Source organism: Solanum dulcamara, chromosome 6 (genome assembly GCF_947179165.1).
Source record: "Solanum dulcamara chromosome 6, daSolDulc1.2, whole genome shotgun sequence".
In the NCBI taxonomy this organism is placed as follows: domain Eukaryota; kingdom Viridiplantae; phylum Streptophyta; class Magnoliopsida; order Solanales; family Solanaceae; genus Solanum; species Solanum dulcamara.
This window is the reverse complement of record NC_077242.1, coordinates 68,088,520-68,114,773: the sequence shown is the minus strand read 5'-3', so window position 1 is coordinate 68,114,773 and position 26,254 is coordinate 68,088,520. Positions and strand designations below refer to the sequence as shown.

At 35.4% G+C, this 26,254-nt stretch overlaps 2 protein-coding genes across 2 annotated transcripts; one reads left to right on the top strand and one right to left on the bottom strand.

The window, feature by feature from the left end:
• Positions 1-17,049: 17,049 nt before the first annotated feature.
• On the top strand, positions 17,050-19,692 carry LOC129891310 (probable serine/threonine-protein kinase At1g54610). The gene has a single exon (XM_055966622.1). The coding sequence runs from the start codon at positions 17,255-17,257 to the stop codon at positions 19,328-19,330; it is 2,076 nt and encodes a 691-aa protein (XP_055822597.1). The 5' UTR covers positions 17,050-17,254; the 3' UTR covers positions 19,331-19,692.
• An 85-nt stretch (positions 19,693-19,777) lies between these two features.
• LOC129891309 (uncharacterized) lies at positions 19,778-25,193 on the bottom strand. Its single transcript, XM_055966621.1, has 5 exons — positions 24,556-25,193; positions 23,402-23,505; positions 23,024-23,200; positions 20,425-22,292; positions 19,778-20,096 (listed from the first exon to the last, which is right to left on the bottom strand). Exons 1-5 carry the CDS (start codon positions 24,720-24,722, stop codon positions 19,947-19,949), a joined length of 2,466 nt encoding a protein of 821 aa, XP_055822596.1. The 5' UTR covers positions 24,723-25,193; the 3' UTR covers positions 19,778-19,946.
• Between the last annotated feature and the right edge of the window lie 1,061 nt (positions 25,194-26,254).

Here is a 26,254-nt window from a genome sequence, read left to right as displayed (position 1 = left end):
ATACTTGATCATGCAATAACTAAAAAACTGACTATGAGAGATACTAAAACAAACATATAACCATGTGAGCTACTACATGAGGTTTGATGTATAACCCCCACCAAAAGAGCTCAATATGTTTTGCCAACGTATAAAGGTTGATCTAATCTAATGTGGATCCACTAAGCTAATGACTATAAAGACTAAGGAGTCGACCTCAACTGATGGAAGACCCTTTAAATCCTATAGTGGTACATAGTTCTAAGACTTAGGAATTGCTATTAGAGAATCCAACGGACGCTGGTCGTGAGCCTTCATCTCTAACTCTACTCGATTTCTAAGTAAAACTCCCAACAAAAATATGCATTTAACTAATACATTAATAATATAATAATGTTAAAATAATAGAGATTTCTTATGATAAGAGTATCTCATAAATCATGATTTAAAATTGATAAATACTGATAATAACTAAAAGACACTTTATCTGAAAGCATATAAAATTATGAAACCTGAAAATCTAAAAATATGCATCTGAAATTATATAATTCTGGGTCAAAATACTTATATACTGAGGGTTCATGAAATAACATTAAAAATGGAATTATATGTAAAATCGTGCAATTAAAGGCTATTTATGAAGAAGAACTGAATTTCACTAAAAATCCATTAAATCACATAAACCCTTGGATTTTATAGAAATCATAAACTTGATAATCTGAGTTTTCTTTGGAACTCAATAGGTGTGAGGATACCCATTGATGAAATCCCATATATCTAAAAGAGAAACCTTGGCTTGAATTCTTGAATGGAGACTTGAAACTTTGGAACACTGGTTCTTGCTTGAAAGGAACCTTGACTTCATGCTTGTTATGCCTCTATTGACTGTAGAACCCGAGTGGTTAAGTTCTAATTCCCTAATGAACCGGTCATAGAGTGGAAGGGTAGTAATTTTGTATTTAAGGATTAGTTTATCTCGTGTCTTAAAGCTTGTAAGATGATTTTTAAAGGTTGTATCTATCATCTAGTTCGTATTAAGGATACGAATTCCAAACCCCCTACTCTTGAGTCATTTTTGTTGTGAATGAGTTTCCAGAACTGTTTCCCAATGATCTTCATGGTATTCTTCCCGAAAGAGAAATCGGATTTGGAATTCACCTTATCCTAGTTACCCAGCTTATCTCTATTCCTCCTTATAGAATGGCTCCAATAGAACTCAAGGAGTTACAGGATCCGTTAAAGGACCTTTTGGATAAAGGTTTCATTAGATTAATTATCTCTCCATAGGGTTCTCTGGTTCTATTTATTTGAAAGAAAGATGGTTCTCTACGTATGAGCATTGATTATCGACAGTTGAACAAGGTCACCATCAAGAATAAGTATCACATCCCAAGGATTGATGAATTATTTGATCAGCTTCAAGGTGCTAGCTACTTTTCAAAAATTAATCTTCGATCGGGTTATCATCAGCTTAGAATGACAGAATGTGACATTTCAAAGATGGCCTTCAAAACTCGGTATGGTCACTATTAATTCTTTGTATGTCTTTTGGACTAACAAATTTTCATGCAGCTTTTATGGATTTGATGAACAACCCATTCAAGTAATATTTGGATATACTTGTTATTGTGTTCATTAATGATATTCGATCATTTGAGGACTATCTTGCAAGTTCTCAGAGATCATTAGTTATTTGCTAAGTTTAGCAACTGTGGGTTTTGGTTGAGGTTGGTTGCGTTCCTTGACCATAATATTGTTTCTGGTGATGGTATTAGAGTCAACCCTAAGTAGATCGGGGCGGTTAAGAATTATCCTAGATTTCTTTCTTCCTTATATATTCAGAGTTTATTGGATTTAGTCGGTTACTATAGAAGGTTTGCGGAAGAATTTTTCTATATTATTTCACCTTTGATTACTTTGACTCAAATAAAGGTGAAATTTCAATGGTCCATAGTATGCGAGAAGATTTTTCAAGAGTTGATAGATCGACTTACTTTTGCCTCAATTTTAGCTTTACCAGAAAGATCCGATGATTTTTTGTGTATTATGATACCTCGAGGATTGGTCTTGGTTGTATTTTGATGCAAAATGGTAAAGTGAAGGCCTATGCTTCTAGGAAACTTAAGGTTCATGAGAAAAATTACCCAACTCATAATTTAGAATTAGCGGCGATGGTGTTTGCCTTAAACAATTTGAAGACAATCTTTATGGTGTTCATGTAGATGTGTTCACCGATCATAAGATTTTGTAATATGTGTTTAAGCAAAAGGATTTGAATCTTTTCCAAAGGAGGTGGGTTGAATTGTTGAAAGATTATGACATGACTGTTCTTTACTATTCGGGTAAGGAAAATGTGTTTGTCGATGCTCTTAATAGATTTTCCAAGTGTTGCCCATGTTGAGGATGAGAAAAAGGAGTTGTTTCATGATGTGCATAAACTAGATTGCTTAGGTGTTCATTTGGTTGATTCCGAAGATGGTGGTGTTCTTATGCAAAATGGCTCAGAATCATCTCGAGTCGGCAAAATAAGAATGTGATCCGACTTTGGTTGAATAGAAGAAAGCATTTTTGAAAAATTCATTGAAGCTTTATCCCAAGGAGGAGATGGTTGCTTCGTTATCAAGGTCATTTTTGTGTTCCCAATGTTGATGATTTGAGTAAAATGTTATTGTCAGAAGCTCATAGTTCTCGGTATTCTATTCACCCAAGATCCACCAATATATATTGTGATTTGAGGAAAGTTTATTGGTGCAATGGAATGAACAAGGATATTGTGGAGTTTGTGGCTAAGTGTCCTAATTTCCAACAAGTGAAGGTTGATCATCAAAAAAATTGAGAGATTTGGCTCAAGATGTTGAAATTCCTACTTGGAAGTAGGATGATTTGAATATGGACTTCTTTACGGAATTACCTTGTACACATCGTTAACATGATTTGATTTGGATTGTTGTGGATTGAATGACTGCATCGGTGCATTTTCTTCCCGTTAAGACTTTTTATTCAATCAAGGATTATGCTAGGATTTATATTCGAGAGTTGGTTAACTTTCATGGTGTCCCATTGTCTATCATTTCAGACAGAGGTGCTCAATGTACTTCTCAGTTTTGAAGATCGTTTCAGAAGGGGCTACTCAAGTTAAGCTTAGTATAACTTTTTACCCTCAGACAAATGGTCAACCTGAGCAAACTATTCAGACTTTGAAAGATATATTAAAAGTTATCTGAGTGACTTCAAAGGTAATTGGGATAATCATTTGCCATTGATTGAGTTTGCCTACAGCAATCGCTATCATTCGAGTATTCAAATGGCTCCGTTCGAGGATCTCTATGGTAGGATATGTAGATCTCCAATTGAGTGGTTTGAAGTTGGTGAGGTCGCTTTGATAGGGATTGAATCTGCTTATGAAGCTATGGAGAAAGTTAGACTCATTCGACAAAGGTTAAGGACTTTCCAAAGCCGATAAAAATTCTATTCGGATGTGAGAAGAAAAGAGCTTGAGTTTGAAGTTAATGATTGGGTTTACTTGAAAATCTCACCTATGAAGGGTATGATGTGTTTTGGTAAGTAAGGGAAGCTTAGTCCCTATTTTGTAGGTCCATATCAAATTTTGAGATGTTTTGGTAAGGTGTGCTATGAGTTGGATTTGCCTTTGGAATTGGTATTGATGAATTCGGTGTTTCATGTCTCTTTATTGAAAAAGTATATTGGTGATCCTACTTTGATTTTACCATTAGAGAGTGTTGGTGTGAAAGAAAGTCTATCTTATGAAGAAGTTTCGATTGAAATTATTGATTGTCAAGTCTTGAAGTTGAGAAATAAAGTTGTTTCCGTTAAAGTTCTTTGGAGGAATTAATTAGTAGAGGGTGCCACCTCTCATTATCCTCATCTCCTTCCCTCCGCTTCATTTTAGCTTGAGGTATTACTTCCTCATGTTTAGACTTTCGAATTTATGTGTCTCAGTTATTCTCATGTTTCCATATGCATGCATGTTCATTAAATTGATTTTTAAAGTCAAGTTTTAGCTTGGAGTAGGTTACTCCTTGATTTTATTTCTTTTGATATATTTTGCACTCATGTTGGGTTGTTAGATCTAATTTCCTACTCTATTCACGTTAGCTTGAGTCCCATTCGAGGAAGAATTTTCCCAAGGGGGAGATATTATAATACTTCTGAAGTTAGAAAGTGAGATTGAAGAGAAAGTTACAGAAAAATGCTTTTGGTGCCAGTGCAGACAAACCCATCTACGGACCTTACAAGGTCCTATGATCCATAGAAGGGAGTCGTAGGAAGGACTCTGAGTTGCCAAATTTTACAAGCTTTAGAAGTTTTTGGATGATCCCCACTTACAGTCCCCAAGGACCTATGGACCATGGAAGGAAATCAGAGGAGAGGTTCAGAGACATTGTATGTCGAGATATGTAGAATGAGGGGTTATTACGTACTGTAGGAAGAGCTACGGGGCTTATGAGGTCCCATAGTTAGAGAATCAGAAAGTTGGATTTTGGGTTGTGCAGGACGAACGAGGTCTACGGACCGTAGACCCACCTACAACCCATAGGGTGAACTTCATAAGCCTAAAATTTTACCCAGATTCTACGAGCCATTTGGACGGCCCGTATAGGGACCTACGATCGGTAGGTATGACTCGTACAGTCCTTTCAACGATTTTATTTCACAGCTATTTTAGTCAATTCCTATTATTTTAATGTTTAAATTAGGTCATTTTGGACTAACTCCTAAGACCTATATCTACTCAAAACCTTCAAATTTCTCCCATTCCCTCTCATTCACCTAAAATTCTCTAAGGTACTCAATAATTTCTCTCTCGATGTTTTCTTATCTATCAAGCTAGGGTTTCAAGAACTCGAGTCTCCTTTTCAAGGTTCAAGGCTAAGATTCTTTGAGGTATGTGGAAAATTCATTCATAGAGTCCCAAAGTGTTTTCAATTGCTCTTTATAATTTCTTCTTAAACCCTAGATTTTGATGATCTTGCATTGGGTTGAATCAATTATGATCTATTTCACTTCAATCGATCTTATTATGCATGAATTAATCTTAATTATATGTTTGTGATGAAATTTACATGAACCCATGCATTGTGTCTATTTTATGATTTTGAACTATTTTTAAGAATTATGCATGCACATAAATTTATGAACTGTGATTTTAAGGAATCTTTAGATGAAGCATCAATATGAGTTTTATAAAGCTAAGGTTTGCTTCAAAACGGAAGTAATCTCATCATGAAGGTTTTCCATGGTTTAGTCACTTTGAATTAAGAGTAATTTTCTATGAAAAACTTATCATGATCTAGATGCTTTCGATTAAGTATCTCTTATGACTTTGATTGGGTTGAGGTTCATTGTCACGACCCAAGCCTAGGTCCTAGATGTGACATGGCGAATGAGACACCCGGAGGTACCTCACCCAAGCCTCTTAGCATTCATTAAGCATTTCATTGGTAATGGTAAACAATAATAGGCAGAAATAAACAAACATTTTCCATTTTGTGTCCAAACATACCTCTACTAATAGACTTGGCGGGGGCTAAGACATGTCCCTAGCTCACCCTCAAATTAAGTGTCAATAAATGCCTTAATAAAAGTCTTATTATTCTACATAACATAAGCTTAGAATAAAAAGGATGTTGTTCCCGAAAACATGGGACTCACCACAAGCAATCTTCAAACTAATTTGATCTAGCCACGTGGAGGAGGTCCAAGAGCAACGTCGGTCCCTACATGGTGATATCATATAGGCAAAAGTATATATTAGTACTTTGAATATACTAAGTACGTGAGTACGCTATAAAAGAAAGAACGTAAGTAAGCAATATGCATAAGTGAATGCATGCATTAGACATCATCATATAAAACCTTAAAATATTTATTTTTTTGTGGGGGAGTGACCATAACCGATATTTAAGACCATGTGATCTATTACATGGAATCCAATATAAGCCCCTACTTTGGCATGGGGAGACTACTTGCCAGGTAGAACTCCATTCAGATTACATTCAATTATTTAATATTTGGTGGCTACAAAGGCCTAGCCGACAAGGGCTCCTATGGTGGCACATAGTTAATGCAACATGAGACTTTACTTAAGAACCCCTTAGGTTGAGTCCCCATCTACATGCTACATTCGGTGCTAGATCAAATTCTACGGAATAACATTTATATATCATAATAACATAAGCATTGTATAACTTTAGACATCAAATCATCATCGGTGGAATAGCTCATTAAAACCTTTGGCTTATAATATCATCATGACTACCATGCCCTATTTACCGTTCTACTAATGAACCTTGATTTATAAGAAAATTAGGTCTATAATCAGTGATGGCATTTTGGGTACCATGCTAATCGGATCTTCCATTTTGAAAAAATGTTCAAAAGCATTGACGGCCTATAGGGATGTCATACATGTCATATCATAACCTTAAACATTTCATTTGATTCAATGTGAGAATTTTCCTTTCACATTGAAACCTTACTTTGGCTAAGAAGCTCTTTCATCAATCAATCATTTCATAAAGACTCCCCTTCATAAGCATTTACTTCATAACATTCATTGGAGTCAAACTTCATTTCAAATTTACTTTATCATAGGAAACTAGGTGGGTTCATTTCAAAAAGAGACCTTCAAATACATTTAAAGCACACTTGTATGCATGAGAATGATATGAATGCATCCAATCAAACTTCTTAAAAACAACCCACCATATGCACTTTAAAACTACATTTCATACCTTCATATAAGAACATTGATAAATCATCCATTTCATGTAAATAAGAATCAACATAAGTCAATATAGATAAATAACTTCAAGTATTCAAGAATCTATACATTTGAAATCGTAGTATGAAAATCCATAAAAACTCATCACTTGAAATTAAGAGTTAATATATAAATTTAAACATAATAAGCTTCAAGTATACCATAATATATGCATTTTGAATTATCATGTAAAAGCCCATAAGGATTCACCATTTAGAATTTGAAATATCAAGTTAAGAAAATATTTGGGCTCCATGGGTGGAAGAACCCATGGATGAAAACCCACATACCTTGAGGAGTTAACTCTTGAATGAAAAACTTGAAAAGAAATGGAGGCTTGATTTTCTTGGAGATGGAGGGAGAAAGCTTGAGAGGAACTTGAGGGGTTAGGGCTTTTATGTTCTTAGAGTGTGAGTGAGAGTGAATGAGTGTAGAATACTTAGGGGTGTCTTAGATAGGTGGAATATGTCTTCAAAACGACCTCACTTTGGGTACAACACAAGAAATGACTAAAATGACCCTAAAATCTGGAAAATGGGCTAAACAACTTGCTGGCGCGCCGCGCCAGCACCCAAACTACTGAGGCTAGTTTCGGGCGCTATAGTGGCGCCAGGCACCACTACAGCGCTAGGTCTGAAATTTCTGCAGTAATAGTCTATAGTAAAATGGTCATAATTTTTGACTCCCAACTCGAAATGAGGCAAACGCAGTGGAGTTGGAAAGAGGAATCAAATACCTTTAATTTGATAGGTCATGGTCTACCGAATTCTTTATATTTCAGGAGATATGGTTGTTTGAAATTGAACCTTATATGAACTCATTCGGAAACTTAGTCGAGACAAATTCTTTGTACTTGGCTTAGTTTTAGGGATCTCTTATGACCCTAAATCACATCTAATACCCTTCAATTACTTAGTAATTAATCCTAACTCATATATACAACTATAGGTCATTGAGTTCGACCCTATACGCATAAGAAGAATGATTTAGGTCTTGGCGTAGAAATTTTTGGGGTGTTACATTCATGATATGATTTAAGGAGTTATTCTTATGGTTTTATGTATTTTATGAAGTTGGTCTTACTATATTCTTACCTTTATTCTCAAATATTGAGTTGGTTGAGAGTTTACCTAGCACCGAGTGGACTAGAAGCAATCACCTAGGTCCCATAACTACGTGCCCCCGTAAAATATACCAAGTTGGACAATCAAAGCTTAAGCTAGTGGATCTACAAATAGCTCATGTTAATGGTCCTTACCTTGGAAAGTAGTAAAATCTCTTTTCGGTGTGAGAGGTATGACACTGGACTCCAAGTTATAGCTCACATGGCTTATGTTGGTTAATGGTTTTTCTCACTAGGCTACGTTTTGACTATGCTTTCGTATAGGTTTTGCATTGACCATGTTTATGTTTCTAAAGATGTTTTAAAGGATGATATATGTTTTAGCTTGGTCATTGCATTATCATGTTTTATGTCATGCATTGCATATTCTCCATACTTAGTACATTCCATATTACTGACCGTGTACTTTTTTGCCTATATTATTTTATAATATAGGTCATGACATTCCTACTCACACTCGTGGTTACTACAGACTCCGCTCAACTTCATAGTTTGGTGAATCCTCATGTTTCGAGGACTTTCATGTGATACTTTCATTCATACAGTAGTTCTTTTAGATTGTTGGTGAGCTACGACCTTTCCCTATCTATGTAATTAGAGGCTATGTCAAACTAGTATGGTTTCTTTTCACTTTCCAAATGTTATTCTCAGATCCTTTTTCTTAAGTTTGCTATGATAAGATTTATTTTTAAGATTTATCTTCCGCATATCAGTTTATGCTGATTTTCATGTTATCTTAAGTCATGATTATACTAAGGGGCTTGTTTAGGGTCTTTTGGGATCACGTCTAGGGTGTAACTTGGATCGTGACATTATTATTGGTTGATGTGTATGAGTTAAGTGTTATTGTCATGATTGTTGATTGAGAACTTAAACGTGACCTTGTTGAGAGCCAGTTTGTAACACCCCCTAAAATGTTGTATGTAGTGTTTCAATTCTCGACGAAAATGATATTGATTTTGTATTTTTGGAATAACTTTCCATAGGATGGTCAAAATTAAGTGATTCAAATATTTGAATAACCCCAACATCATTACCTACAACTTTTGTGAGACCATATCAAATAAATTAATCTTTGCAAGATATGGTATTGTGACAAAATAGAGTATTTGTAGAAGAAAAATCATATCTCACTATAGGATGCTCCAAATCGGTTGATTCTTAAACGACATAAAATTAGACTCCTAGAGATACAATTCAGATGAGACACCAAATTCTAATGAGGAAGTTATTTTGTTCAAACGCAGCTCCAAAAAAGTGTATTTTGTTAAAAGAATATTCATTTCACCAACCATGGAAAGATCTAGATCCATTTGACATCATCCATGATATCAATAGTCCTCCATTTAACATCACCCATGACATCACAATCCTCCATTGAATTTTCAAGATCGTCGTTTGTAATTATTTTTATTTATTGTTAAGTTCCTCCTTCACACCTATAAATACCACCTTATTTTTTCATTTTATTCATCAAGCTTTCTCATGCAACTCTTCTCTCTATACACTTTTTTACTCATTTTCAAATATAGTTTTAATTTTTAGTAGTGTAGAAATACTATTTCGGTGATTCTTATACTCCGGATAGTACACAAAATGCTCGGACGAGGAGAAAAGGCTAGGGATTCAAGAGTGTTCATTGAGTTCTTCAATTCGGAGTAAAGCTTAAGATTCTAGGTATGTAAGGCTATTCATAGCATTGGATTGAGTTTGTCCATGCGTCCAATATTTAAATTCATCGTAATTAAGTTATAGTTGAGTTTTACCCTAATTCTTGAATTATAAATAAGTTAATTCTTATTCTATTGAGTTAGATATATTTATGCATTGAGATTATTATTATATTTATCTCTCATATTATTGGAATTATTGTTCGTGGCTACTTTCTCCATGAATACTAATTGATTTGATGTTCATGAATATTTTTATACGTGTTTTGAGTAAAGATGTTGGCTTTTAATATTCATTAACAAAAAGAGTGATTTGAATTAATACTATATATGCATTTTATTGACTTTTGAAAGAGCAAAAAAATTGGGTTTAAATAAATTTGATTCTTTGGATTAAATGATGTTTTGAGCAAGATGTTTTGATGATATGTAAATGATGGTTTGAAGTGTAATGATTGATGAAAAGGTAATGAGATGAGTTTGATGTTTTAAATAAAAGTCCAATAAGACTAGACGATGAGCTTAATATGAGCACATATTTTGGGAGTAGTATTGAGCACCGAGTTGGGTAAGAGTTTAATTGACTCAAAACCACAACTAGTAGCCAGCATAGGATGGAGGCTATGCCTCTTAAGTCCCAAAAAGAGAACTTTGATGATTGGATACAAGATGATGATGTCCTTTACCCTGGCAAGGTATTGGATGGATGTAGCAACGATATCGCTTCGTTGTATCATCACTAGCTCATAAGTGATGGTTGTCGGTTAGAGAAACTCTCAACTGAGTAAGCATTTCTTATTATTATTTTTAAACTTGCATTACATATTGATGTTGAGATGATGTTAAGTTCTGAGCTGAGTCTTCCTGAGAGGAGTTTCTTGATATCTGTCCTTACTTTCCTGCTATTTTACATACTCGTACATTCCATGTACTGACGTCATTCGACCTGCATCATTTTATGATGCAAATACATATGTTAGAGATCCTCAACAGGTGTATCGTTGAAGATCATTACTTTCAGCTATTTGGTGAGTCCTTCTTGTATTCGAAGGAAATCTTTATTATTTTATTATTGTTGAGTATTAAATTTCTTTTGAGGTAGCCATGGACATGTCATTGGCACCGTCTGATAGTGTTAGAGGCTTCGTAGACAGAGTTTGATGATGTAATTGGAGTAGTTCTCCTTTGAAACTACTTCTTCTAGAGATTCTTTCTTTCCTTTAATATTGATGATGGCGAGCCCACATAAGTATTCTTATTTTTCACTTAAGTCTTTCGCTGATGAACGAATGAGTGAAGAGACCAAGTGGTTCTCTTGGAGGCCAGAGATGGTTTCTAAGTGCTAGCCACGCCTAGGGTACCCTCTCGGGGCGTGACACTATTGATGTTATTACCACTGAGATACTTCTATTGTGTTATGTTTATTGTCACTTTAGTATTGTTGTGCTAGGCTTAATTCTGAATTTCGTGCAGGTTGTAGTATGTGGAGGTACAGATGGTGTGTCAGGGTACTTGTATTCAATATTACTTTACTTAGGATTACTTAGGGTCAGTTAGGGATGCTTGATGAGTACAGTTCTGATTTTGGTACTCACTCTCTTGATTTCTACACTTATGTAGTTACGAGTCCGGATCGTCTTGATCATTCCTTCTACATCTTCATTCGAGGGTTTTAGTGGATTTTTGTGAGGTGCTTCTTGTCACTCCGACAGACTTTATGTGCTCTTGATTATGTCTTTCTACTATTTCAGTATTGTAGACATTCAAACTTATACTTTTCTTTAAATCAAATGTATTAATTAGTGGCTTGTACATGTGACACCAGATTTTGGGCAAGGTTGTTATATTGTGATTTCCGCAATGCTTATTATATGTTTAGTTCTTATTTCTTCTCTTACTTTTGCATTTATCCTTGTCAAGGGTTGTTTAGGTTTTCCTATCTAGGTGGGATAAGACAAGTGTCATCACATCCAACTTTTGGATCATGACACCATCCCTCCTTTATATATTTGTTGCACTTGCACACAAATATTTGTATCTAGTATTGACATGACAATGTTAAAGAGTGGTGTACTGGTTCAACCTTTGTAAGGGAATAAATAAATGCAGGAATATACCGATCATGACTTACAACTTCTAAAATAAATAAATGCACAACTCTTAACCAAGTAAATATTTGGCAAGTGTCATCTTGTTCTTCATGTCCAAAACAATCAAGTTATCTTTAATTCTTTTTACTCTTATGATCTTGTTTGGCATCATAATCACTATTTGTGCTCTAGGTAAATGACTTACTATAAGAAGGTTGTTACATACTAGTGATAGTCATTTTCTGAAACTCTTTTCTTAAACTTCCACAGAAATATATGTTGTATTGGTTACTCTTTCCTTCTCTTTTCCATTGTGTATTTTATGTTTTATCAAACGAAAGGGATGCATTGCTATTAAGATGGTTTGGCATTTGTATTATAGATAATTGTACCATTCAGAACTCACAGCATATAATCATAAACTTATTTTCTTAGCTTAGCATTTGAGTTGTGTATTTTTTAATTTTACTTTCTATAGTTTCTTTTCAAAAAAAATCACGAAAGTTTGCTCTATCAATTTCATACCATACTGATCAAAAAACTAATTTAGAGGACTCAAGTAAACTTCTATGGAGAATAATAGTGTGTAACCATAGTGGTTCACTTTCTATTCTCCGTAGCAGTCCACTTGAGTTCTCTAAATAAGTTTCCTGATTAGTTTGGTGTGAAACTAATATAGCAAACTTTGATAAAAAAAATTAAAAAGAAATTACAAAAACTAAAACTAAGAAATACCACATGAATTTGCTATAGAATTTGCTATTTAAATCTACATTTACTTTACAAAAGCTATAACTTTAATTTAAACCACAAAACTGATGTATGGTTTTCAAAAAGATCAACCAAACTAAAAAATACTAATTTGCAAAAATATTAGCATAAGATAGAAATAATAAACATAAAAAATTATCATTTTTTTGGTATAGAAAGGCATAAAAAAAATCAATAGAAAAACCATAAGAAAATAGAAAGAAAAAAAAAAGAGAAAAGATTATTTCTCTTACTGAAAAGAGTGAAGAACTAGAAGATAAACATCAACGACACGAAAAAGATTATAATATAAATTTTGTGATATGTTAGAAAACAAACTAACTTAGCAAATTAAGAATAAAGGAAGACAGAAAAAGAAATAGTAAGAAAAAGAGAAAGAGTTGAGAGAATTATCGGTATATACATTACATATTGCAAAGAGGCTATTTATAGCCAAGTGCAGTAGGAGAAAGACAAGGGAGAATAAGCAGTGGGTCCCATTTTGAAAATGGAGCATCCACTACTTTGCTTTCTTTTATAATACTCCCCCAAGGATGTCCATAAAAAAAATAAAAATTCTAGTTAAAGAACAAATATATATATAGTTATTCTGAACACCCATAGATGTTGTGTTTCGTTAAAACCTTACTAGGAAAAATCCAGTGGGAAAAAGCCTAGTGAAGAAAAAAGAGTACACACATCTGGTAATACCTTGAGTGTTGACTCATTAAAAACCTTACAAGAAAAACCTAGCATGACAAAACCTTGGGTAAGGGAAAAAACGTACAGCGCATATTTTACTTCCCCTGATGAAAACTTCATTTGATATTTTGGAGATGACGTATTCCAATCTTATATCTTAACTTCTCAAAAGTTGATGTTGGTAATGCCCTTGTGAATAAATCTGCAAGATTATCACTCGAACGAATTTGTTGTACATCAATATCACCATTCTTCTGGAGATCATGTGTGAAGAATAATTTTGGTGAAATATATTTTGTTTTATCTCCTTTTATGAAGCCACCTTTCAATTGAGTTATGCACACAGCATTGTCTTCGAATATAACTATGGGTATTTTGACATCATTTTTTAGGCCACATCTTTCTTTGATGAATTGTATCATTGATCTCACCTACACACATTCTCTACTTGCTTCATGAATTGCTATTATTTTCACATGATTTGAAAAAATAGCAACAATAGACTGCTTTGTAGATCGTCATGATACAGCAGTTCCTCTGTATGTAAATAGATAGCCTGTTTGAGATCGAGCTTTATGTGGGTGATCTGCATAACCAGTAAGGTCTGCAGAGCCTTTGTTAGTATAAAACAAACTCATATCAATGGTACCCTTTAGGTATCGCAAAATATGCTTAATACCATTCCAATGTCATCGCGTTGGAGATGAACTATACCTTGCCAGCAAATTAACAGAAAATGTTATATCAAACCTGGTTGCGTTGGCAAGATACATAAGTGCACCAATAGCACTAAGATATGGTACTTCAAGACTAAGATGTTCTTCATTCTCTTTTAGAGGTCGAAATGGATCTTTTTCCACTTCAAGTGATCGAACAACCATTGGAGTACTTAATGGATGTGCTTTGTCCATGTAAAATTATTTTAAGATTTTCTCAGTGTAGACAGATTAGTGGACAAAGACCCCATCTGCTAAATGTTCAATTTTGCAGACCCAGACAAAGTTTTGTCTTTTCAAGATCTTTCATCTCAAATTCTTTCTTTAGATATTCAATCGCCTTTTAGACCTCTTCAGGGGTTCCAATGAGATTTATGACATCAACATAAAGGCAAGTATAACAAACTCTGATTCCGTTTTCTTAATAAAAACACAAGGACAAATGACATCATTTATATAACCTTTATTTATCAAGTACTCACTAAGGAGATTATACCACATACGCCCTGATTGACCATATAATGATCTTTGCAATTTGATTGAGTACATCCCCCGAGACTTAGTACATGCTTCAGGCAATTTTAATCCTATTGGAATTTTCATATAAATTTTATTATCAAGTTAACCATAAAGGTAAGCTGTAACTGCATCCATTAGATGTATTTCAAGATTTTTATGTACAGCTAAACTAATGAGATATCGAAAAGTTATTCCATCCATAACAGGTGAATATGTTTCTTCATAGTTTACCCCGAGTCTTTGAGAGAATCTTTGTGCAACAAGGCGTGCCTTGTATCTTACAATTTCGTTTCTCTCATTTCATTTTCGCACAAAAACCCATTTATAGCCAACTGGTTTTACACCTTCAAGGGTTTGGACTATAGGTCCAAAAACCTCACGTTTAGCAAGTGAGTTTAATTCTAATTGAATTATCTTTTGCCATTCTGCCCAATTATATCTACGTCGACATTCTTCGATGGATTTAGGCTCAAGGCTTTCACTATTTTGCATGGGGTTAAGTGCAACATTATATGCAAAAATATTATCGATCGTGATTTTCGATCGATCTAAATTTATCTCATCACCGATAGAACTTATTGAAAGTTCTTCATTCACTTGAGTCTCGGGTTCACTGATTTCTTCAGTAATATTAGAATTACTCAAATCTTGTCCTTATTCAGGAGGTTCTTTTGTAGTATCATCTTTATTATTTCTCATACATCTCTTTCTAGGATTTTTATCCTTTGAACCCAATGGTCTACCACACTTCAGGTGTGTTTGGGATTCAGAAGTTATGATACTAATAGATGGTCCTTTTAGGACATCAATCCGGATAGGCACATTCACTGCAGGGATATGTGACTTAGTTATCCGTTTCAAATCAATAAATGCATCTGGCATTTGATTTGCTATTTTCTGTAAATGGATAATCTTCTGGACCTCCTGCTCACATGTGCGGGTATGTGGATCAAAATGAGATAATGATGAAACTTTTCACGTAATTTATCTTTCTCTTTTGGGTTTTGTTTTTTCTCCCCCTAATTGCGGAAAAGTTGTTTCATCAAACCGACAATCTGCAAATAAAGCAGTAAATAAGTCTCCTGTCAACAGTTCAAGTTATCAAATTATGGAGGGTGAGTCAAACCCAACATATATGCCCAACCTTCATTGAGGGTCTATCTTCGTACGTTGTGGTGGTGCTACATGCACGTATACCACACAATCAAAAATTCGTAGATGGACTATATTTGGCTCATGAACAAATACTAATTGTGACGGAGAGTATTTATTATAATTTATCGGTTTGAGACATACAAGTGCTAATGCATGTAAGATAGCATGACCCCAAACAGTAATCGACAATTTTGTTTTCATAAGTAGAGGTCTTGCTATCAATTGTAGGCGCTTAATAAATGACTCTACAAGGCCATTTTGAGTATGAACATGAGCAATAGGATGTTCAATTTTTATCCCAATTAATAAGCAATAATCATCAAAAGCTTGGGATGTAAATTCTCCAACATTATCAAGGCGAATAGTTTTAATTGGATAATCTGAGAATTGCACCCTTAATCTTATTATTTGTGCTAATAACTTCACAAACGTCAAGTTGTGAGATGAGAAGAGGCACACATGAGACCATCTTGATAATGCATCTATTAGGATCATAAAATATCTAAACAATCCACTAGGTGGATGAATAGGTCCACATATATCCTCATGTATAGGCTCTAAAAAGCCAGGAGATTCGATGCCAACCTTTAGGGTTGATGGTCTGGCAATTAATTTGCACTGATAACAAGCAGCACATGAAAATTTATCATTCGTAAGAATATTCTGATTCTTTAACGGATGTCCAGTTGAATTTTCAAAAATCCGTCTCATCATTATTGATCCAGGATGATCTATTCGATCATGTCATAGCACAAATGTATTTAGATCAGTAAAATTTTGGTTTACGATCAAATGTGTTTTAATTGCACTAATTTCTGCATAATATAGCCCAGACGATAAAGTTGATAATTTTTTCAAAATATATTTCTAGCCTGAGACACTCTTGGTTATACCAAGGTATTCAATATTCATTTCATTTAGTGTCTCAACATGACATCCATTTCTACAGATATCTTTAAAACTTGATAAGTTTTTTGGGGATTTAGAAGAGAACAGTGTATCTTCTATAATAATCTTTGTCCCCTTAGGCAGAAATATAGTAGCTCTTCCTGAGTCTTTAATCATTTTCGAATTACCAGAAATTGTAGTAACATTTGTTTTTCTTCTTAGTAAGTAGGAAAAATATTTTTCATCTTTAAAAATGGCATGAGTTGTTCCACTATCAATTACACAAAATCCTTGTAATTGATTATTGATCCAAACAAAATTTGAGACATATCCATATTTTTTCCTTTGTTACCTTTTTAAAATAGCTCAAAGTGATGGAGTCTCGTGCTAATAACGTGTTATAAAATAAACTAACTTAGAAAATTAAGAATAAAGGAAGAGAGAAAAAGAAATAGTAAGAAAAAGAGAGAGAGTTAAGAGAATTATTGATATGTACATTGCATACTGCAAAGAGGTTATTTATAGCTAAATGCAGTAGAAGAAAGATAAAGAGAATAAACAGTGGATCCCATTTTGAGAATGGTGCATCGACTACTTTGGTTTCTTTTATAATATGATGAAAATAATGGTGAAAGGCAATAATTATTCTACTTAAAAGTCTTGGGACCCAAAAATTTGTGATGGACCAAGTCTTTGTTCACAACTATTATTGCTTTTATGAAGTCAACTCCCTTGATTTGTGATTTGGGTTCTCATACTTGTTTCTATGAATGTTTGTTTACTTTTGTATGTAACCAAAGATTTAGGAAAGAAGAATTAGTTTGTGTTGTTATCTGAATGTAAAAACAAGACTCGGATTGTTTTTCATTTGGGAAACTATGGGTTCCAGTCATGGAAAGTCTTCAACTATCAGGGATCAATCAGTTGAAGGCACGGTATCTTCAGAGAAGGAAGAAATCCTTCACACCAGGAGACGAAAACCGAATCCAAGACTCAGCAGAGGAGTACCAGAAGGCATAGAAGGTGAACTAATTGCTGCTGGATGGCCTAATTGGCTTGTTGCAGTTGCAGGTGATGCTTTAAATGGATGGCTTCCAAGAAGAGCTGATACTTTTGAGAAAATAGATAGAATTGGTCAGGGTACTTACAGTAATGTCTACAAGGCTCGCGATTGTTTGCTCAATAAAGTTGTTGCTCTAAAGAAGGTACGTTTTGACAATCTTGAACCCGAGAGTGTCAAGTTTATGGCAAGAGAGATCATTATATTGAGAAGGCTTGGTGATCACCCGAACATTATCAAATTGGAAGGTTTAATCACCTCAAGAATGTCCGGTAGTTTGTACCTTGTTTTTGATTGCATGGAATATGATCTTAAGGGAATTCAAGATCAAAAAGGTGTCAAGTTTTCTGAACCTGAAATCAAATGTTACATGAACCAGCTGCTTAAAGGGCTTGATCACTGCCATAGCCGTGGTATCTTGCATCGAGATGTAACAACTTCTAACCTGTTAGTTAACAAAGAAGGTATCCTGAAAATTGCAGATTTTGGGCTGTCAACATTTTTTGATCCAGAACAAAGCATCCCCTTAACTAGCAAAATTGTGACTCTCTGGTATCGGCCACCAGAACTTTTGCTTGGATCAAATTGTTATGGAGTTGGAGTTGATTTATGGGGTGTTGGTTGTGTACTTGGTGAACTATTTACTGGAAAGCCTATTATGCCTGGTAAAACTGAAGTTGAACAATTGCATAAAATCTTCAAGCTGTGTGGTTCTCCATCTGATGATTTTTGGCTACAATCTAAATTGCCTAATGCAAAGATATTTAAGCCAAGAGAGCCTTATAGACGGATTCTTCACACGACCTTTTATGATCTTCCTGCAGCTGCTGTAGGACTAATGGACACTTTACTTTCCATAAAAGCTGAATACCGAGGGACTGCAGCTCTTGCTCTTCAGAATGAGTTTTTCACAACAAAACCATTTGCTTGTGATCCCTCAAGTTTGCCACAGTGTCCCCCTAGCAAAGAGATCGATGCAAAGAAGACAGACATCAGGAGGAGTAGGAACCAGAAGTATGCACGCGATAGAAGTGTAAGGGCAATTCCACCACCTGAAGCTAATGCAGAATTAAAGAGTAACATAGACAGAAGACGACTCCTTATGCATTCAAAAGCCCGGGATAGGGTTGAAAAAATAAACGAATGTGTCTCAGGAGGTGTTCTAAATGAAGGAACAAACTCCTCTGAATGTTTTCAGGTGTCCAGCAGAAAAGAGGGCTCAGAGAATTATACTCAGATTTTTGCTACTCCTAATCAAAGGAATAATCAGAGAGCGATAAGGAAAGAACCAATTCATGATGACCATGATATCAAGGGAAAGAAGAAGTGGTCAGGTCCATTACCTGCTGCATCAGATAAAATGCAGGATTTACTCAGAGAGCATGACACCATGATCCTCAAAACTGTTACACATGCGAGGCTTGAGAAGGGATCAACAGCTAATTGGAATGACCATGACTCTAAGGGAAAGAAGAACCATTCTGTATGTCCATCAACATCGACCAGCCATGAGGCTACTGGAAACGATCAAATTTCTACTCCTTTACCTGCTAATTCGACTAATATGCAGGGCTTACTAGAAAAGCACAAGACACAGATCCTAAATGATGCTCAATGGGTGATATCTGACAAGGAAAAAATGGCAGAAGGAGAAGGCAATAACACCAAGCCAGAGAAGAACCAACTTGAACAATTGTCTCCCCCTGCAGAATCAGATGGCCTAGACTTCGTGGAAGACAATCAATATTTCGATCCACTTCCATCTATATCAAAACCAATCGATGTGGATAGAATACTTAGAGAGCATGACCGACAGATCCAAGAATCTGTTGAACGTGCCAAGCAACAGAAAAAACTAGCTAAAGCTCAGTATTGGTATGAAAACCAATATTAGCTGCTTGGATATTCAACTCATTATAAAGGTTGTCAATCAGTAACATGTCACCTTTTGTGCCTCAGATTGTATCTAGATGAAATGATACGGGAACAATGAAGCAAATGTGTGAGTGTATTTTTACTGGTATAGGAATAATAAACCTTTATCCCAATGTCAAGATTATCTTCTTTAGGTTTTTTACTTTGAAGTAGATGTATCACAAGAAATACTAATCTTAAGCTAACTGGCCTTGTTTTAGTGTTAGGTATTGTCCCTCACATGGACAATCTTTCTCCCTCATTGGAATATTAGTAGTGTCGTCCACCATAGTTACATGTTTGTTGCACATGTACTATGGTAAAGAGAGACAAATGTGGGACAGTGCTTGTCCTTGAAAAGCAAATGCATTGACTTGTCTGGGCAGAAACATCATCTACTTCTACATTTCATAAATGAAATATGATATACTTGAAGGAGATTTTGTATTTACATATAAGATCCGGGATACATACCAAAATTTTCAATCACTCACAGTCAAGAGATATGAGAAGCTGAATAAGACTTTGATTATTCTACAATCGAGACGTTTTAAATTACTAGACCTATGTACATACTTAACATAATCTATGTCTCCTCACATCTCCGAGAGGAGGTTACTGATTTTCCGAAGCTCTTTGAGAGCTGTCATGGCTGTTACTTGTCCTTTACCAGCTAGAACGTTTTTTGAAAGGTTCTCTAAGGTCCCAACTTGACCGCGATCTTGCTGAAAGACTGATTCAATCACCTGCACAAATGATAAGTGATTAATGAATGCATAGGCCAAATGAAAAGAGTATATACCATAGACTGCTGGTACTACAAATAATCGCAATGACGGAAATCAATTGAAAAAATCAGTTTCTCACTACTCATACAAATATATTATGATGTATATCTGATGGATCTAAGCAGACAACTCCATGTAATTGGTTTAAAAGTAACAAATGGATGCATAGAATCTTTGCCTTGAGTAAATTGAGGGTGCGGATGACAAAGCTATGTCCACAATGAATACTTTCGAAATGATAAAAATCAAACAGCGTACACAAGTTAAGCAAGATATTAGTCTTTACCTGGATGTTCTCAAGCATAGACTGTCCGAGATTTCTCAGACTAACCATTAAATTCTGGTCTACAGATTCTCCTTTGCTAATTCCACTGTTATTAGATGCATCAGCAGTGGACGATACAGCAGGATCGTCGGGATTATTTCCACAATTGTCAGCTTTTGTGGAATCACAGACCCCTTTTTCGGATGTCCCCTCACCACCATTTCGTCCAAATTTCCATAACCACTGAAACTTACCAGATAGAAGTTTCCGCTCCTTCAAGCCTGCTGGACCTTTTCCCCCAGAGTCAACACTTTGTTCAGATTTTACCGAGGTCTCCTGAGGGGGAATGGAACTAGGGAGAGGTTGGACTTCCAGATTAGTACAAGAAGCCTCAGCACTATAGCCATCAGCATCATTTTCATCAGCTGAGAAATTTGACGCAACACTACTTCTTTCAGATCTATTTCCATGATCATTTGCATCACTAATAGGGCTTTGGGGATCTGAGAAGATAGAAGAATTCTGCTCGCTAGCGGCACTTCCAGTGGAGCCCGACTGTTCAGATGTGCAAGTAAAATTTCCATCATTATCATCTCGCCCAACAACATCAACTGGAACTTCCTGCTCTATATTTTCATCATCAATAAGCTTTTCTGCATCTTCATCGGCACCAAGCTGCTGTGCAAGATCTTTCAACAAACTTCTCCTCACTGATGACTTGGTAACTTTTCTTCCTTTATCAAATGTAGATGGTGTTGGATCAGACTCAGTTCTGGTGAGACGCATTTTCACTTTCTCAGACCAACCTTTTCTTTGGGTTGGAACTTGTTTCTCTGCACTATTTTGCTTGCTCTCTTCTTCCTTGTGCAAAACTCTCCATTTTTCTTCCCAGTAGCTTTCGGGTACTACGGAACCAAGAGGAGTTTTTGGGGAGCTTAAATCAACTGAATGGCTGTGACCTCTTACAACCATCGGCTGACTTCTACCATAGACTCCAGTAGGATCAATTACTGGGGCTGAATTGTTGGCATCCACTGCCAGAGCCTGCAATGATTTTGCCTTAGCTATCAGTTTTCCTAGATTTATATCTTCTGGAAAATTTAGCAATCTCTGGAGGCACTTAGTAGCATTCTCGGTCGCAAGCAATGAAGACCTCAAATGAAGTATCATAGTAACTGCAAAGGCTGATATAAATGCTCCCCTGGATGAATTCAAGACTCCAAAGCTGGAGTCAGCATCATTTTCACAAGGTTTTTCCAGCTTCTTGTTGTCACACGCAAATATTTCATCCCAGATGATCAATAAGTCTTCAAGTGCAAATTCACGTCCAAATAGTACTCGTAACCACCGAAGTGCAAAATATTGCGGTTCAACTCCTAGCTCGACAAGATGACTGTGGAGGGAGGAATCAACTAGTGAAAGCAAATGGTATAATGTTGCTGAGGCTTCAATAACAGGGGGATATCCAGTATGCGAAGTACCATATGGTGAAGGAGAGAAAAATTGTGCCATAGAAACAGCACCACCAGCTCCACTCATCAGAGCATCAAACATACAATATGCGTCGTGCTCCATGAACTTCTCAGATAGAAGAATACCAAGCTCACCTTCAGCGCCATATGCATCACTTAATAAAATAACTGCTTGAACCTTTGGATCAAGTTCACTTAAACTAGTAACTCTCCCTGGACTCCTCTCAGACCCATTGTGATCTTCCGTAGATTCCGAAAACTTTTTAAAATCAAATTTATATGTCAAATCATTTTCATGAAATGAGAACCCATCAAATTTGTCAGCAAAATGATCCTCATAGAGATTCCTCACTTCAGCAAGATGCTCCATATCAGCTTGAAGAACATAAAGAAGTGGGGCCAACAGTTCATGCATTCCTGCAAACAGAGAAGCAGAAATTAATAATGAGAAGACAAACATTAGATGGTTAGCGATTTAGGTACTAGGTTACATGACAAATTCAAGATCAGAAAGAAAAGGACTCAAAGAGGAGGGTATGTCAGCATAGAGTGATGAAATCAAGAGCAAATGAGCTATTGGACGTCATAAGCTGCCATACAAGCATCCAATGGTGTGGCCTAGTGGTCAATGAAGTGGGCGAGAAAAATGAGGTCTCAGGTTCAAATCCCAACAGAGCCTAAAACACTAGTGATTTCTTCCTATATGTCCTAGACTTGGTGGATAGAGTTACCTAGTACCTGGTGGTTGTGGGAGGAGGCAGGTATACCGTGGAATTAGTCGAGGTGTGCGCAAACTGGCCCTAACACCACGATTACTAAAAAAAAAAACTGCTATACAAACTGCAAACTTGAAGGCAGCTGTAGAGCATGTGAACATTAATAGTTTTGCAGAAACAGTATTGATACAATAACATGGGCGAGCCTAAGCTTACTTTAGAGATGCATGGCATTTGTTATGAAAGGAAGACGGGCAGGGTAGGTATGAATGCCTGCTCTTTGATTTCTAAGCTTGAAGGACTTTCATCTTGATTAACTATTTAAGAACTGAAAAAGTATCTCATGTGAGATGCCACAGAATAGAAAAGGCCTTATTCTGCTTCAACAGTAAGCAGTAACACATAATAAGTTTGACAATGTTATGTTTTTACCTTGTCTGTAACCATACTCTGGATGTCTAAGGCACCAAAGTAGCAGAATCCTCCTCAACATGGCTTGGCATCCAACAGTCTGGAAATAGCTACCGTGCTCAGGATATAAACGCGAAAGATCCTGGTCAACCATCTTCTCCAGTTCAGCATTCCTGAAGAAGCGACCCCACATGCTATCTGCATAGCAATACCACCATTAGCATGTACTCAACCACAAGCTAAAGAGACCCAAATAATTGTTTCTTCAGGATGGTCTTAACCAAAAGAGACTCTTGAAAAAGTTTCAAATATTTGAAGGTGTTGAAGTTTGAACAATTTTCAGCATTGTGCTAGATAAAAGAAAAGAAAACGACTTGAAAAATGATGCAGATATCCTACCAGGGTTTTGTGACAGTGGATTGTCTATGACAGGATCAGGAGAATTACTTCCATCTTTAGGAACATGTGGATCAATAAGAAGGTGTCTTCTCAAAGAAGCATACCTACACAACCAAAAACATGTTACATAAAAACATTATACATTACAAACCTCATTATCAGACTGAGAACATAGAAATAACAAGAAGCTAATACACTGGAATTTAGATCATCAAAAAAAATTGAAAAGAAACAGTACGATCGAATTGAGCAATGCACCGATAACATTTTTATATCAGTACATTCAATCTACATAGTTGCTCGCAAATGAGTGAATGTGTGCATCCTATATCTGGAAATCTGGAAAATACAGCTACGAAAGTTGCTGAGCGTTCAAACAATCAAGAACAATCTTTCAATCCTTAATTCTCTATAGGTGATCCACACAAGATTTGAGAAACTAACAGCCTCTTAAACCTACAATCTCAAATATAGATTTGGGAAAGAAAAGCCTCCATGCACGACATTTCAGCAACAGACAACACACTAGCAGCTAACGATCTCAAAACCGCAATCTCCCATGTATAGACTTGGGGAAAGAAACCCTCAATACATGACCGGTTGCTATTCAGTAACCTCCCAATACACCATTAGACAAAACTACAACATGTGAATAAAATTCAGAACAACAACTCTGCACAAACTGATAAGAAAACAATGAAAACAAGATGATCAAATTAGTCAACTGGCTTGCAACATATTATTCTTTAGCATCAAACAAGCAAGTACAGCTATCATCTCAACACAACTATGTTAATGATGTGTTCTTTTTCCAAAATCTGAGAACATCCCAAAAGCATTTGCAAAAAAAATACAATTGTGTTAAATGTAAAAAAGATAAATCAAATTAGTCAACCGCTAGCAACATACTATTCTTTACCATCAAACATCTCCACACATCATCATCATCAACACAATTGTATTGAAATGTTGATTTTTAGTTATAGCCTCTATTTACATCATATCTCAAGTTGGGTTTTCTAGTTTGTTTGTTTTTTTTACAAATCAACAGAAAATATAAAGTTTCCATTTTTTTATTACAACAAACAAGAAAATCAAACAAAAACAAACATAACAACCCAAAAGGGTCAAATAACAAATCAAAGATTCTATACCTTCTACGTGAGTTAGCGGTTACACGACGAAGATCATCGATGGTTGAAGATGGAGAAGAAGGCAAAATCCCCAAATCAATACGCCACTGGACACCTCTCAGATCTGTAAAACGACGAGAGGACTCCACCACCACCACTGCTGCTGACTCAATTAGACCAGTTGCCATTTTCCCTAGCTATAAAAAAATTGAAAAATCTCAAACACCCAGCTGCTCAAACCTCACCAAGAATCAATCAAAACAATAATCTGAGCAAAAAAAGTTGAAATTTTTGAAGACCCCATGTGCTAAATCTCCTTATATATGCAATTTTTCAACAGAAAATTGAGAAATTAGAGCCAAAATTCAAGAAAAATATAAAGAAAATGGCTGAATTAAAGGGTGAAGATTTTTCTGGGAAATGTATAGGGAAGAAGAAAGCAATTACAGGTAATTCAAGAAAGAGAATTGACCAAAATTTAGGGGAGAAAAAAAAAAGGGGCAAAAAAAGTTTTATAGACAAGAAATGTATATAGTGAGAGAGAAAAGAGATGGGTATTGGGTGGCCACTGGACTAATCTTGAAGAATTTTCTCATAAATTTCTTAGTTTTTTTTTTTTTTGGGTAGAAAGAGAAAATCTAGGTAGACAAGAAAAAAAAGGATGGGAGAGAATAAAGGGAGGAAAATAAGAAATTTGTTTTTGTTTGGTAAATACAAAAAGGGGAATGAATAGAAGTGTAAAAAAAAAAAAAAGCTAAATTGTGGAGTGCAAGTGCTTGACCGGTGGCTTTTGTGTGTTTGTTGCAAATTGCAATAGGTGAGTCTTGGGGGTCAAGTTGGGGTGGGGGTGGGAGAGTTAAGCTGTCCATTTGGTGTATTAGGTTACACGATACGAATTTAAATCAATTAGGGTTAAGAATGAATGTTCAGGCATTAAAAAGAAAGGATACTTTCAGAGACGAAAGGTGTATGATTCATGAATCTTCAATCGAAAAATCATGAAAGGATATTGAATATTTTTTTGGTTTTTATATATTAAATTAATTTTAACTTCTCAAATTGTAAATTATTTAGATCTGATTATGAGTTATTAAGCGATGAGATGAATAAGATCTCAATTTCTACGACGATTTTATTAGATATCTATAACTAGAATCTCTCTACTTTTCTGATTCAATTCATCTACCGATGTTAAGGGTAGGATTTCAAATTTGAGTTGTCCATTTATGAATTTATGGAATGGCGCGGAGCAAATTTAAATTAGTTCTATATAGAAACGAAATAAAAAATTAGAGATGACATCGTTTAGCAAGTGAATAATCAGCTTCCAATCTATAAAATAGTCCAGTTTTATCCATATTATAAATATCTTTTAATTCAAACTGATCTAGTTTTGACGGTATGCTAGGCAATTCATTTTCAATGTTCTCCATGATAACTGAACCACTTTCATCAAAACATCTGTAAGATTTGATTCTGTATCTTCACTTGAAACGTTCTAACCAACCAGAAGAGAAGCTGAATTCTGGATTAGTTTCACCATACATTTTCTCGAAAAGATCTTTTGTTTTTCCTTGGATAATTTCCCGTGACAGGTTCACTTTCTCGTACAAAACTTTCTCTAAATCAGGATATTTTACCGGTTTATGCCTTTTGGCATTGCTATTTTTCATCTCGTTTGACAAATACTCTACCGACCTTTTGAGAGTGCGCGATATTG